The sequence below is a fragment of the Phyllosticta capitalensis genome (genome assembly GCF_038381095.1).
Source record: "Phyllosticta capitalensis strain CBS 128856 chromosome Unknown BKA78scaffold_10, whole genome shotgun sequence".
Taxonomy (NCBI): domain Eukaryota; kingdom Fungi; phylum Ascomycota; class Dothideomycetes; order Botryosphaeriales; family Phyllostictaceae; genus Phyllosticta; species Phyllosticta capitalensis.
Window position 1 is genome coordinate 1477995 of NW_027117448.1, and position 12844 is coordinate 1490838.

At 56.0% G+C, this 12844-nt stretch overlaps 4 protein-coding genes across 4 annotated transcripts; 3 read left to right on the plus strand and 1 right to left on the minus strand.

The window, feature by feature from the left end:
- Nucleotides 1-802: 802 nt before the first annotated feature.
- On the minus strand, nucleotides 803-3476 carry BKA78DRAFT_346679 (uncharacterized protein). The gene is made up of 5 exons (XM_066890536.1): nucleotides 3126-3476; nucleotides 2648-3078; nucleotides 2584-2595; nucleotides 2038-2533; nucleotides 803-1976 (listed from the first exon to the last, which is right to left on the minus strand). The coding sequence occupies exons 1-5, from the start codon at nucleotides 3401-3403 to the stop codon at nucleotides 1067-1069; spliced, it is 2127 nt and encodes a 708-aa protein (XP_066740698.1). The 5' UTR covers nucleotides 3404-3476; the 3' UTR covers nucleotides 803-1066.
- Nucleotides 3477-4540: 1064 nt separating this feature from the next.
- On the plus strand, nucleotides 4541-5312 carry BKA78DRAFT_34122 (uncharacterized protein). Its single transcript, XM_066890342.1, has one exon. It carries the CDS (start codon nucleotides 4646-4648, stop codon nucleotides 5201-5203), a length of 558 nt encoding a protein of 185 aa, XP_066740699.1. The 5' UTR covers nucleotides 4541-4645; the 3' UTR covers nucleotides 5204-5312.
- Nucleotides 5313-5953: 641 nt separating this feature from the next.
- Nucleotides 5954-8308, plus strand: BKA78DRAFT_346680 (DEAD/DEAH box RNA helicase; the record flags this gene model as incomplete). The annotated part of the gene is made up of 5 exons (XM_066890537.1): nucleotides 5954-6397; nucleotides 6444-6582; nucleotides 6627-7064; nucleotides 7112-7457; nucleotides 7504-8308. The coding sequence occupies 5 exons, from the start codon at nucleotides 5954-5956 to the stop codon at nucleotides 7985-7987; spliced, it is 1851 nt and encodes a 616-aa protein (XP_066740700.1). The 3' UTR covers nucleotides 7988-8308.
- Nucleotides 8309-11943: 3635 nt separating this feature from the next.
- BKA78DRAFT_324061 (uncharacterized protein) lies at nucleotides 11944-12494 on the plus strand. The gene has a single exon (XM_066889257.1). It carries the CDS (start codon nucleotides 11982-11984, stop codon nucleotides 12429-12431), a length of 450 nt encoding a protein of 149 aa, XP_066740701.1. The 5' UTR covers nucleotides 11944-11981; the 3' UTR covers nucleotides 12432-12494.
- The last annotated feature ends 350 nt before the right edge of the window (nucleotides 12495-12844 follow it).

A 12844-nucleotide genomic window follows, 5' to 3' on the forward strand; every position in this document is an offset into this window, starting at 1 on the left:
CCATCCAGCCCCTCCACCACCACCATCGGTCGCTTGCTTCTTTCTTCCCATGGAACCTTTGCTCTCATTGATTGCCCCTGACCACTGCATGCATCCCACGCATATCCCACCTACCCACATCACATATCCCACATCAAATCACATATCCCACCATCAATATCTGGCAGCCGGTTGGCTACAGTAGCTAATCCAAACATCCCACCCCGCCCCGCCCCGCTCCCGGCCGCGCAGTTTCTCGGCTCTGGATGTAGCTGGCTTTCTAGCGAGGTAGGTAGCTACATGACTGACGGACTGACTGGCTGACTGATTGGCTTGGTGGTTGGTTGGTTGGCTGACTGACTGGCTGACTGGCTGACTGACTGACTGACGACTGACTGGCCGACGGACTGAATAACTGACTGACTGACTGACTGACTGACTGACGGACTGACTGACTGGTCGGTTGGCTGGTGGCTGACTGACTGACTGACTGACTGACTGACTGGCTGGCTGGCTGAATGACTGAATTGGCTGGTGGCTAATTATTGGCCGGTGGCGGCTGGTGGCCGGTCGATCGTGCGTGCGTGCGTGCATGTAGTAGGCAAGTGCGTAGTAAGTAGTAGGTGGGTGGGTGGGTGGATTCGGGCAAGCAAGCAAGCAAGCAAGTAAGAGTGTGACAGAAGAAGGGTGGGGACGGGAGCTACCTTAGCTGGAAAGACCAACTCTCTCTTTTCTTCATGCGCGGCCGAAACTACCACTACTCCAAAAACAAAACAGCAAGTGCTCGCGAGGAGAGAGAGAGTGTGTGCTGGCAATTCCGTTGGTTGTTGCCGTTGGTTGCACTTGCAGTCTACTACAGCGTGACAGTCAAGCATGGAAATAATACCAATGTGCGTAGCTACCGCCGAATGAAGAGAGTTTGCTTGGTGCATATGTATAGAGGAGGGGGTATTGAGCGCAAAATCAAACGAAAGCCAGCCACCACAGAACAAGAAGAAGCGTCGACCACCAAATCCAGGCAAAAAGGGGAGAGAGAGAGCAGAAGGCATGCCATGCAGTCAGTCAGCCAGCATCCACGCACCCCTACCTACGCCCTCTTCCCCCGCAGGAGGTCCTCCATGCTCACCGGCGGCCTCTCCCTCGTCTCCCTACTATACCCCTTTGCGCGCATCTTGCGCAACTCGGCCTCCAGCGTCGCGCTCATGCGCTCCAGGATCCACTGCGCCTCCGTCTTGCTGCCCATGAGCGGACTGCGCGTCCCCAGCCAACTCCAGCTGTACGACGAGCCGCCGCCGCCGCCCTCCTGAGGCGCGCCCCCCGCAACCCCGAGGTCCGGTCTGTGGTCGGAGGCAGTGGTGGTGTTGCGATGGCGAAGGCTGCCACCACCACCACCACCACCGCGGTGCGGCTTGACGGGCGGCTTGCGGTGGCGCTTGGGGTCGGCCTCGTCCTGGCCCAGCAGCCTGAGGTAGTACGCCCACTCGGCGTACGGATAGCGCACGGGCGGCGCGGCCGCGGCGTCGCGCATCAGCCGGCGGATCTCGCGCGCCAGCACAAAGTGGTAGAAGTGGATGTCGCGGTCGAGGGCGTCGCCGCGCTCGCCGGCCTCTTCTGCTTCCCACAGCTCTTCGTCTTCGATGTGCTTGGCGAGGCGGTTGAGCGCGACGGAGTCGAGGTGGATTTTGGGGTCTTTGGGGATGTCGTTGTCTTCTGGCTTTTCTGCCGTGTTGGATTGGTTTTTGTTGGGGAGGCTGGCGTCGCGCTTTAGGAGATTGCTTTGGCGGACTTTGGCTAGGTTGCTTTTGACGGTTGCTCGAATCCCGCTTTCGTCGGGGAGGACGGAGAGGCTGCCTAGCCAGATGGTGAAGTCTGCAAAGCTCTTCACGACCGTGTCTCCCATGTTGGAAATCAGGATTGTCAGCGTTGGAACGGCGAGCAAGCTCCAAACGACGAAGAACGGTTTGCCAGAATTGGAGTTTGGAAAATAGTCTCCGTAGCTGCGAACTTGTCAGTGCTTTGGCTTCGAGGCCTCCCTGGATCAGGCAAAACCAAGCTCACCCGATTGTCAACAGGGACGTATAAGAAAAGTAAAGCGCTGTAAAGTACGTCCATCCCTGAGGTGTGCCCTCTGTCGCGTAAAAGACAGCGGCGCCCCCGAACCACAGGATGCAAGCGGCCAAAACAGACAGTAGAAGTGTCATGTACTGTCGTCTTTTTTGCATGACGGATTGGATCCGGCGCATCATGTTGAACTCTTGCTCTCTTCTCTCGAGCTCCGAGAGTCCAGAATGCACAAATTCAATCTTTTGCCAAAGCCCTACAGTGACGACGCGCTTGTGGTCGTCAATCTTTTCGAGAACTTTTTCGCGCCCAATTTCCGTCATCCGAGCGTCGATTTTGGCTTTTGCGCGCTCCAGAATCAGGGAGCGTATCGATCCGATGACCAGACCGAGAATCACGATACCTCCAAAGGCATACGGAAAGAGCAATGACCGTCCGAGATGCGTCTTGGGGGGAAAGTCGCTGCCGAGACCGACGGTTAGACATGTATAGTCTTTTGGCTTGTTAGCTCATCTCACAGTCCTGATTTCACCATTTACGTACCAGCCCAGTAAACTAGACCTCTGTTAGCGATTTTAGCTTGCCTCTGACTTGATTGTGTACTTACCACCATCGAGGAAGTTCCATCCTTCAATTTTGCTAAAAATGAGCCCACCTAAAAGAAGATAGACGGCAAAGCTGATTGTCTGAAGCATCAGCGTGCGTTGGCTGACTGTCAGCTTGAATTTTGCATAGCGCTTCTTCCAAGCTCCATACGCAGTGAGCATCATCAACATGGTGATCACGGCGTAAAGAGCCGCAGCAATGATTGCGTAGTAGTAGGCCTGGGATAGAGCGTGGGATGCTGCCGGCTGCAACCTGAAATGCGAGCTCGAGGCGACGCAGACGAGCGCAATCAGAAGCGTCGACGCGACGAAGAATCCAACGATGGTGATGGGCTGAGCTATGTTGAATGAGAGGCGGCGAGCCATGTTCAACAGCAGCGACATGTTTGCAACCAAGGCACAGACGAGGGACACCGTATTGATTGCTATGAGCCTACGGTGTGATGAGCCAGGGAGTAGCCGTGATCCAAACCAACTTACCAGGCCGGATCTTTCAGAAAGACCCCCGTTGTCTCGTCTTGCCCAGGAGGAACGTAGAGTCGCCATTTGACTACCAGCGCACAGATGGAAAAGGCATTGGCCAGGGGTCCAAAGGTTCCAGCGATCAAAGGCGAAATCGTGCTTGCGAGATACCAGCGGGTATGATCGAGAAATTCATGCTCCTCTTCTGCCACTTGCTCGCGGATGCTCTCGTAGGCATTGTTTTCGAGGTCGTCAGCGGCGTCATTGATTGGTCCGTCTATGCCTGGGTCGTTCATCTTGTGTGCGGCTTAGGGATTGGTGATTGGTATCGGAGGAGCAGGTGGCCATAGGGGCGGAATAGAAGATAAAGATTCAAAGGTCGTCGAGCGGTCATTTCGTAGATCTGGTGCGCAGCGAAACTTGGTTCCGTCCGAGTCCGTGGTCATCTGTGTGGAAAGGGCGGCTGGCAGGGCGCCGGAATGTGGGCATGACGTCGGCTGTCACCCCGCGGCGTTCGCCAAAACAACAACCACCTCGACCTCGCACCATCAAAGAGCCTCGCTTTGAACGGTTGACATACTCCCAGATCTCTCACAGGATACTGCTGCACCATCAGCTGGCATCTTGCTGCCGCTCGAACCCCCATCCAGGGGAGAGAGACATTGAACACGCTCGCTCGGCTTCCTGTTGCCGCTCAAACCCCCACCCAGGGGAGAGAGCCATGGAACGCGCATGCTCGATGCTTGAGCCAGCAAGATGCGCACTGCCTCGACATCTCCAGCTACGATCGCGAGGATCGTCCGCGAAAATTTCGAATGGGGCACGGATATGCCGAAACTCGACCTGGAAGCCTTTGGATATCCAACGACCATGGCACCTCTCTATTAATCTGGGCTCTCTTGCCATCACCAATGCCAGTTTGATGCGAACACACGCTGATATGAGCGCTGTTTTGACGGCCGGGCACTCATGTCGAACCTCCTCGCTGCAAGTATGAGCCTCAACCGGGCCAAGTGGTTTGCGGTGTCCGTCTCTTGACAATGGCGGCAAAAGTTACTTGTTGCTTTGTGCACTGAGTAGCCTTTACCTGCCAGGCAGGTAGGCCGTGAGTGACACGGATGCCGCTGAAGAGAGCTTTGCGAGCACCCTGACCAGCCCATTGGCCTTGCAAGACTGCACCACATCTTGGATTTCCACACGGAGGAAAGAGTCGATGCCAAAATCGATGCCAAAATGACCAATAGTAAAGAGCCGGATGGCATTGTAGCGACGAGACATCCGTGGCCCGCCGAAGGATGTGTCGAGGACGAGTACTCTGCACCGGACATCAAGACTTGGAAACACCACTATGCCTCTCAATTTTGCCCCGAACGACTTCACGTCTGGACCTTTGATGACCGCATTTTCCGACATTCTTGTGGCCCTGCAAGAGGCGGTCTTCCATAGGCCGTTGTGGGATCGTATCGAAGACATGGTCCACCCGGAAAAGAAGTAGCAAAAGCCTCGCATTCACCAAGTTTCGAGTGCTAAGATTCGACATGCCCAAGGACGGCCATGGGACTTTGGCTCTTCCGTCCGAAGCAACTCGCCGGCCCAGGACAGGGAGCGCATCCCGAATGTTTGTCGGTAGGCGCAGAAAGCTGGTGCCAGAGACCACAATCGGATGGAAACCTTGGGACCTTGCCAATAGCTTCTGCAAAGGTTGTCTTTGCCGCATGATTGTGCTCGCCCTGCTTTCCATCCAATCTTGGTTCAGATGGATTGATGTGGCCCCTAATCTGCGCGTGCCCGGCGAGATCTCCATCTCTTCAAGAAACACGCCAGATTCTGGCTGCGCGCCGAGACTCCACTCGAGTATATCCTTGGTCAAATGCATGGACCTTCCGTGCGGGCATGTCGATTGGCACCTGGAAACATGTTTCGCCTCAAATAGTATGGTACCTGAGCTTCAATTCTTTCGCCTGCATTGGAGCCTCCCCGCGGAATGGCGCATTGGGAGAGGGAATCGCTTCCCCTCGATTGGGATCACGGCCTCGAAAGAAGTATCAAAGGAGATGTCCGACGTCTATCGACGTGCCTCTGAATCCGGCGGTTGATGAAATCGTCCCATCTTGACGTGCACTGGTGGCCGCCGCTTGTCTGCATGAGTGGTCTTCGGGTAGTTGCAGCTGTGATAGGCACACCTGTCAGCGTTGGCCATGAAGAAGAGAGGCAAACCAAACACAATGTGCCTGTGGCATTGTTTCGAGCATCGGCCAGGGCATCGTAAGAGGTGGAATCATCTGGACGCAACCAGGATGTCTGTTTGGCAGAATGTCTGTCCAAGCTTGCAGCCTCACCATCAGGGGTGAAAGGTATGCTGCACTCAACACCACGCTGGATATTCACGATGCAAAGCTTGAGCAGCCACCTGCATTCCCAATGGCTACGCTTTGTGCCTACCTATTGTTCCTGAGCCTTCTACCATGGTGGAGGCCGCCGCGCGTTTGCTCCCGCCTCATCCACCCCATCCCCTTCTGGCGCAGGCGGCGATTAGTCGTGGTGTCCGCGCGGGAGGGGCATAAAACTCTTCCCACGCACCCAATCCAACGAAAACTTTTCACCAACTTCTGTCTTCTGCAAACACTGCCTCTTCTATTTGCTTCGTTGCCTTGACGCTTCACCAACACCTCTTGCATACAAGTGCTTGTCAACACTTGCTGTAAGTCCTGGCTGCTCTGCTTTCCTTCTTTGCACACTCCCTCCGCTCCACTCCACCTTTCATCCTCCACCCACCTTTCCTCCACCTCTTCGCAAAGCGCTTCACCTTACTCGTTGCTCACCACTCGCAGCTTCCCTCCGTCAATATGTCCGACACCTTCGATACCACGGACATGGCCGCCGCCATTGACAACGCCGACAGCGGCGCCAACATTGACAATGTTTCCGAAGCTGGTGACAAGCCTGCGGCCGTGGTCCCCCCGCCAGAGATCATTGCTCTCACCGAGGAGGAGCTTCGCGCCAAGGGCTTCGTCGCGCGTGAGGCGTACAAGTACAGGTCCTACACTGCCTTGACCGCCGAGGAGCAGGAGCAGCTCAGGCAGAGCGACGACTACGAGGAGCCGGTTTGGGCTGCCAACGCCGTTCGCTACGAGTGGCAGGGCGAGTTCGGTGAAGTCGGCCCTGCGAACAAGGAGCTCGAGGAGGAGTTGTTCCGCCACGTCAACGAAGTCACCAAGGGTACTCACTGGTCTGCCCTCGACTTGGACGTCAAGGTGGAAGGTCCCGTCGAAGTTGAGCACGTCACCAAGGTAAGTCTTCACCCCCATCACTCTACTTTTGCTAATGATGATACAGTGGGAGGACGCCGGCCTGCACCCGGTCATGCTCGACAACGTCACTCGCCTTTGCAAGTATGAAAAGATGACGCCCGTCCAAGCCTACTGCATCCCGGCGATCCTCAATGCCAACGACGTCGTCGCTATTGCTCAGACTGGTAAGTCCCTCACACCCAATGATGATTGGTCCTAACACACACAGGCTCTGGCAAGACTGCCGCTTACTTGGTCCCCATCATCTCTCGCTTGATGGGCCAGGCAGCCAAGCTCGCTGCCCCTCGCCCCAACCCGGCGACCTACGACCCCGTCACGGACAGGGTTCGCGCTGAGCCCTTGGTCGTCATCATTGTTCCTGCCCGTGAGCTTGCCGCTCAAATCTTCGATGATGCGCGCAGGCTTTGCTACCGCTCGATGCTTCGTCCTTGCGTCGTCTACGGCGGCGGTCCTCCTCGCGACCAATTGGCCGAGCTTCAAAAGGGCTGCGACATTCTCATTGGCACTCCTGGTCGCTTGGCCGACTTTATGGACAGGCCCAACGTCTTGAGCATGAGCCGTGTCAAGTTCACCGTCATTGACGAGGCTGACGAGCTCATGAATGGTGACTGGGAGGAGGACATTCAAAAGATTCTCGGTGGTGGTGGTAAGTTGATCCCGTCCCATTACCATTCACATGCTGACCCGACGCAGACGTCAACGAGGACGCGGACCACCTCTACTTCATGTTCTCGGCTACCTTTCCCAAGGAGGCTCGCCGTCTTGCCAAGGAGTACATGTCCGAGGACTACGCTCGCATCCGTGTCGGTCGCATCGGCTCGAGCCACAACAACATTGTCCAGCGCGTCTACAACATTGACGAGTCCATGAAGGACAAGGCTCTCTACGAACTCATCACCTCTTCACCCCCGGCGCGCACCATTGTCTTTGTCAACAGCAAGCGCAAGGCCGAGATGGTCGACGACTTTCTCTTCAACAAGCTTCTCCCTTGCACCTCCATCCACTCTGACCGCACGCAGCGTGAGCGTGAGGACGCCATGTAAGTCGATCCGCACCATTCTTGAATCAAGCTAATCATTCTGCAGTCGCTCGTTCAGGAATGGCACTTCGCCAATCCTTGTGGCCACTGGCGTCATGGCTCGTGGTCTTGACGTGAACAACATTGCCCACGTCATCAACTACGACATGCCTTCTGCGGCCCACGGTGGCATCCAGGAGTACGTTCACCGCATTGGACGTACCGCTCGCATCGGCCACAAGGGCATGGCCACCACGTTCTTCACTGAGCGTGATTCCGACCTCGAGGATGACCTTGCCAAGCTGCTCACTGAGCATGGGCAGGAGGTTCCCGACTTTCTCGACCACGCCAAGCCTGCCGAAGGCGAGGAGATTGATTGGGACGACAAGTCTGACGAGGAGGATGCGCCAGGTAGTGACGCCGGCGACGATGCCAACGGCTTCACTCCCGTCGGCGACGACGACGCCAATGGCTTTACCCCGGTCGGCGGCGAGGAGAAGCCCGCTGCTTGGGCGCCTGCTGGCGAGGAGGAGGACAACAAGGGTTGGTAAAGCAGTGCGCTGCTCGAAGCTGGTCTTGCTGATTGTCGACTTCGGTCAAAAATCCCTCTTGCCCTTGCACATCTTCCCCCTTCCCTTCTAATCACACGCTTCCCTTCTAATCACACGGTGCGCGTTTCAAAAAGTTCGATGGCGGATCGTGGAGGACGCCAATCGGGACGGCAGTCGGTGGGTCACTCTGCTTCCACCACTGACTGGCTGTCCCATTCCGCTTTCGGCAGACACGATCTGCCAAAATGGTCATGTACAGGAAACTCTCGGGACAGTTGAGTGGCGAGATTAGCTCCAGGTAATCACTAAAACACGCTTCTCAAACAATTTCCGAGTGAATGCCATGCTGTGATGACGAGGAGTTGCAAATGCTGATGCGTTGATGATGTTCACCTTGAAGCGCACTTTGGTAGATGTTGACCAGCATAGGAAGGATGCGCCAGCGGCGCAAGTTGAAGATCAGACTCACACTCCAGCTTGAAGCACGGGCTAGTGCAAGGAGCACTGCTTGCTGTATCTTCGCATTGAGGTATTTGATCGTTCCCCAGGACTTGACTTGGATACCTACTAATCCTGTATGCGCAGGTACTTGGACGCTCCCCATCCGCACGCTTTACGAGGTAGATGTCTCCCAGAAGTCCTTTGGCGGCATGCGGCATGGAAGCGCCCAACGGAAGGATTCTTCAGCAGAAGGACAGCATGACCTCCAACGAAACAACAGATCCATCAGCCGCGGCAAGCATTGCTCCTCCGCACACGGCAAAGGGCCACAGGACTCGATCACGGGACGCGCGTAAGTTGCAAGAAGAGCGGTGATGGAACGACGTGCTGACACCGGTGTGCGTAGAGACGAGACAAGCCGGCTACATACGAGGAGATTCGAAATGCTTTGCTGCTTGGAGTCCCAGGCTCGCAGCAGGGCTCTTCCGCCGGGGCACACGCGGCGTTGACCGCTCCCCGTATCTACGGGTCGACGTGTTTGACTTACTTCCTGGGAATCTGCACAGGCAGTGAGCTGAGCGCCGGCTCCGCACGCGGAGGATGCGCAAATGCTCCCTGTCCGCGCGCTGCACAAGAGGGATGTTCCGCAGGAAGTAGGGACCTCTCGTGTGCCACGGCTAGGTACTTTTGCGCCTCGGTCCACGTGCGTGCATGCGTGCGCGCGTGCGGGCCCAACCTCTTCACATCTTATCCGTCGTTGAGTGATGCGGAGGTCGCACGGATGTGTCATGAGGAAGCCCTGGCAGCGAGGGAGGCGGGAGGAGAAGAGGAGAGGAGGGAAGAGGAGGGATAGCAGCGGCGGAGTTGATTGAGGAGGTAGGTCGGCGGGAATGAATCGAGTAAGCAAGCAAGCAAGAGGAAGAGCTAGGGAGAAGATGACGGGGCAGAGAGTGCTGGGCTGCAAAAGGAAATGTTCGATGCAAGGCGGGGAGGGCGCGAGTGGTGTTCGAACATTCCCCGTGGCTGTCTTTTGGCGAGCTCCCGCGAATGTCAAGTCCTTGGGTGGAAGCACGTTTGTGCGGTTTCTCATGTACGCAGGCTCGAATTTGGGTGGGTTTGGATTCGGATATCCCCATTCACCGTCGCCAAACTTGGGAGTTGGAGTTTCCTTTCGTCCTCCACGCACACGCCGCAAAGAGCGGAGGAGCAGACAGGCCCACCCACCCGCGCATGAAATGCAATACATACGGCAGGAAAGAGGCGAGGGAGCCGCCACGGGAAGAAGAAGCGCGCTGACGAGACGGGCGGGAGGGGACGAAGTGATGGATGCGGAACAACCGAACAGGAGAGGGGATGAGCGAGAAAAAAGCTAGGTATGTACGGAGAGACTGCAATCAGCCCATTCGAGGAGAGGAGAGGAGACACGCATGTCTCCTGCAAAATCATGAGCAGCAGTGTGTCTTTGGCAGGAGAGCGGTGGCTGGAACTTCTATGGAGGAAGGGGGTAGGAGGTGGTTGTGTAAAAGGGAACTAGCAAAGACGGACATCAGCCGCAATGATTGATTGACTGCCGCTACGGTAATCAACCACCGCCGCGGTCGAGAGCGTTTGGTGGTGGTGGTGGTGGTGGTGGTGGCAGGAAGACTAGCGGAACATTGTAAGAAGAATGGCTAGACTAGGTAGACTGGATCCAACATTGGACGAGACCAGACCTATGTACAGGCAAGAGGAAACCAGGGGCAACCACGCCGTGCTCGTGGCATGCGACAGGGATATCTCCTCTCTCAAGCAGCTACCAGACAGGCACTAGCAAGGGGCACGCGGGACGGAGACGGGGCGGGCGGGTCGGGAAAAGAAAAAAACAAACCCACGGCAGGGGACTTGCCCGTTCGGCAGCTGGAGAGCAAGCAGTCTAGACAGAGAAGGTAAGCCGAAGCGCTGGCAGCGGGAGTCAGTAGGCAGGTTGCGGATTTGCGGGTGTTTTGGGAAGTGTGGTGGACTGGTGGGAGGAATGGGGGAGAGGCTTCAGGGTTGTGTGGAGAAGAGAAGAAGGGGAGGTGATGATGATATCAAAGGTACCTAGGTAGGCATATATGCTAGTGATTGCGGTGGGATGGCTGCCTCTTGACTTGATAGAGGAGAGAATACCGCCGCAGATGCAGACAGACAGACGGCATCGGCATCCATCCCGTGGATAACTCCAGCAGCCATGGAAGTTAGATGTCCGTCTATCAACTGTCGTCTATCTACATATGCAAACCATCCCACAACCCGCATCACCCCCTCTTTCCACCCCGTTTCCCCCACAACACCGTGTTTCGTTTCGTTTCCATTCCCAGCTGCCGGCGCGCTAGGTACTGCATGCTCTCGCCGTCTCTCCGAACGGCAATGCCGTTCATCGCATGCAACCAACACGGGGGACATGGACTGAATGAACGGAATGATGGCATTATTGGCGTGGGAGTGGCATGCATGCATGCATTACCTAACGCTGCCCTTTTCTCCTTACCATACCATCAATGTTCCTCCTTTCCTTCGAGCACATGGCCCTCTCTCGCCCACTCATCACTCAACCCTCGCTCCGAAGCCTGTGGGGGAAGAGGTCGCGTAGTTTGAGAAATTCAAAAGGTCCCTCCCCCCACAGCCACGATGAGAAAAAGCTAGAAGTAAATGCAGCCTAAGAAGGAACCAATTGCCCATGCAACTAGGCAGTTCGCCAGTGATGGGAGGGCCTCGCGCTGCGCTGCGCTGCTTCCCAAAGCGGCAGTGTGTCGCGCGCGCATCTCTCCTTCAAGCGGGAGGAGATGTTCTGGAGTGTGAGATACTTCGCTGGACGGGGGTTCGTTTGTCTGTTGTTCTCTTTTTCTGTTGGAGATGTTGAAATCAACGCGTGCACCATGGACACATAGCTAGCTAGCTAGAGCAGGAGGGGAATGCTGTCTGTGATGGCGGACAAGTCGTCCCATCCATCCATCCATCCACATGCACTTACCTCTCTACTTCTTCAACACCCTGCCCTTAGCGCCCCCCCCCCCCCCCCCCCCCCCCGGGGCCTACCCGATCCATCAGCGACGTGACTGGGAAAATCTCCCGCGAGGGCTGGGCTGGCCTGGCTAGGTATACCTGCCTCACGCCCGAGCCGTGTCCCGCGCTCCCGCGTTGGCCGCCGCCGGCGCCGCGAGCTACATGTATGCTGCCAATGCCACTGCCACTGCCGTGTTGCGGCGTGCATGCATCATGCGGGGATAATGTCGAGCGTCGAGCGTCGAGCGTCGAGCTGCCATGTGGTGGAGTGCTTGGTTTTTTTGGTTTTGATATTTGCACGTGCGAGGCCAAACGGAGAGCACTGGCACGCTAGGTGGCAGAGATGGTACTCAAATGCGGTGATGGACGACAGACGAGGCGATGCGCAAACAAAACGTCCCAAAATCTCCTACCCACGCTGCTCGACGTGGGTCAGACATGATGCCGACGGCTGTTCGCAGAGAATAAAATGTGCGTGTAGACAATGGTGAGGCATTTGTGCTTGCAGCCCCACGAGCCCGTCAAGCGCATGTGTGTATTTTTATCCAACAGCTACCAAAAAGTGGCGCAAGACCCTGAGTCGCAACAACGCTTGTTTGTTTCTCCCTTGCGCGATTTCGACGATGCCCATTCTGTAGCTGTCGATCGGAAATCTGTCTTCAGAAGTGTTTCGTCTTTGCATTTTGCGTTCGGCAATCGTCTCTCGCATGCTTACTTGCTTGCTCCCATTACTACGTACTGCTACCGGGCGGTTACCCACGGCGTTCATCCCACGCTCTCCCCTTCAGCACATCGCCTCTCTCTCTCCCTCTCCCCAGCAGGCGCTTTGATCCATCATCCCACAGACCTCCGCAAATTGAAAAAAACTAGTAACACATGTTTGTGCATGCAAAGCGTGTGTCTCATCTTCTACATAACTCATGTGCTTCGTTCGTACATTACGTTTCCAGCATCGGGGGAAGATCCTTGCAGCCATTGAGCGAAGCAAGTAGTAAGCAAAAAAAAAAAAAAGGCAAATACTTTTCGAGAAGGTAAGAAAAAAGCGGGATCGAGCGAAGTCAAAAGGTGAGGCGGCGGAATAAGGGCGGCGCTTTTGAGGCGCAGAAGTGTAGGTAGGTCGGATGGTTGGTTGGTAGGTAAGGTGGAAAAATTGGTGTGTGGTCCAGCGGGACAGTATGTCTCGCCGAACCGGACGAGAAGTCGAAAAGCGCTGAGAAATGCTCGAACGAAGAAAAGGGAAAAGGAGAGACGGGAAAGCAAACCGGGGCAGCCAAGGGTATATCGCCCGAATGATGCGTGCGCATGTGGACAGCCAGCGCGCTGTTCGAACTGTCATCAAATTTGCCGCCGCAGAAACCAGAAAAGAAGAACAAAAAACAAACAACAAAATCC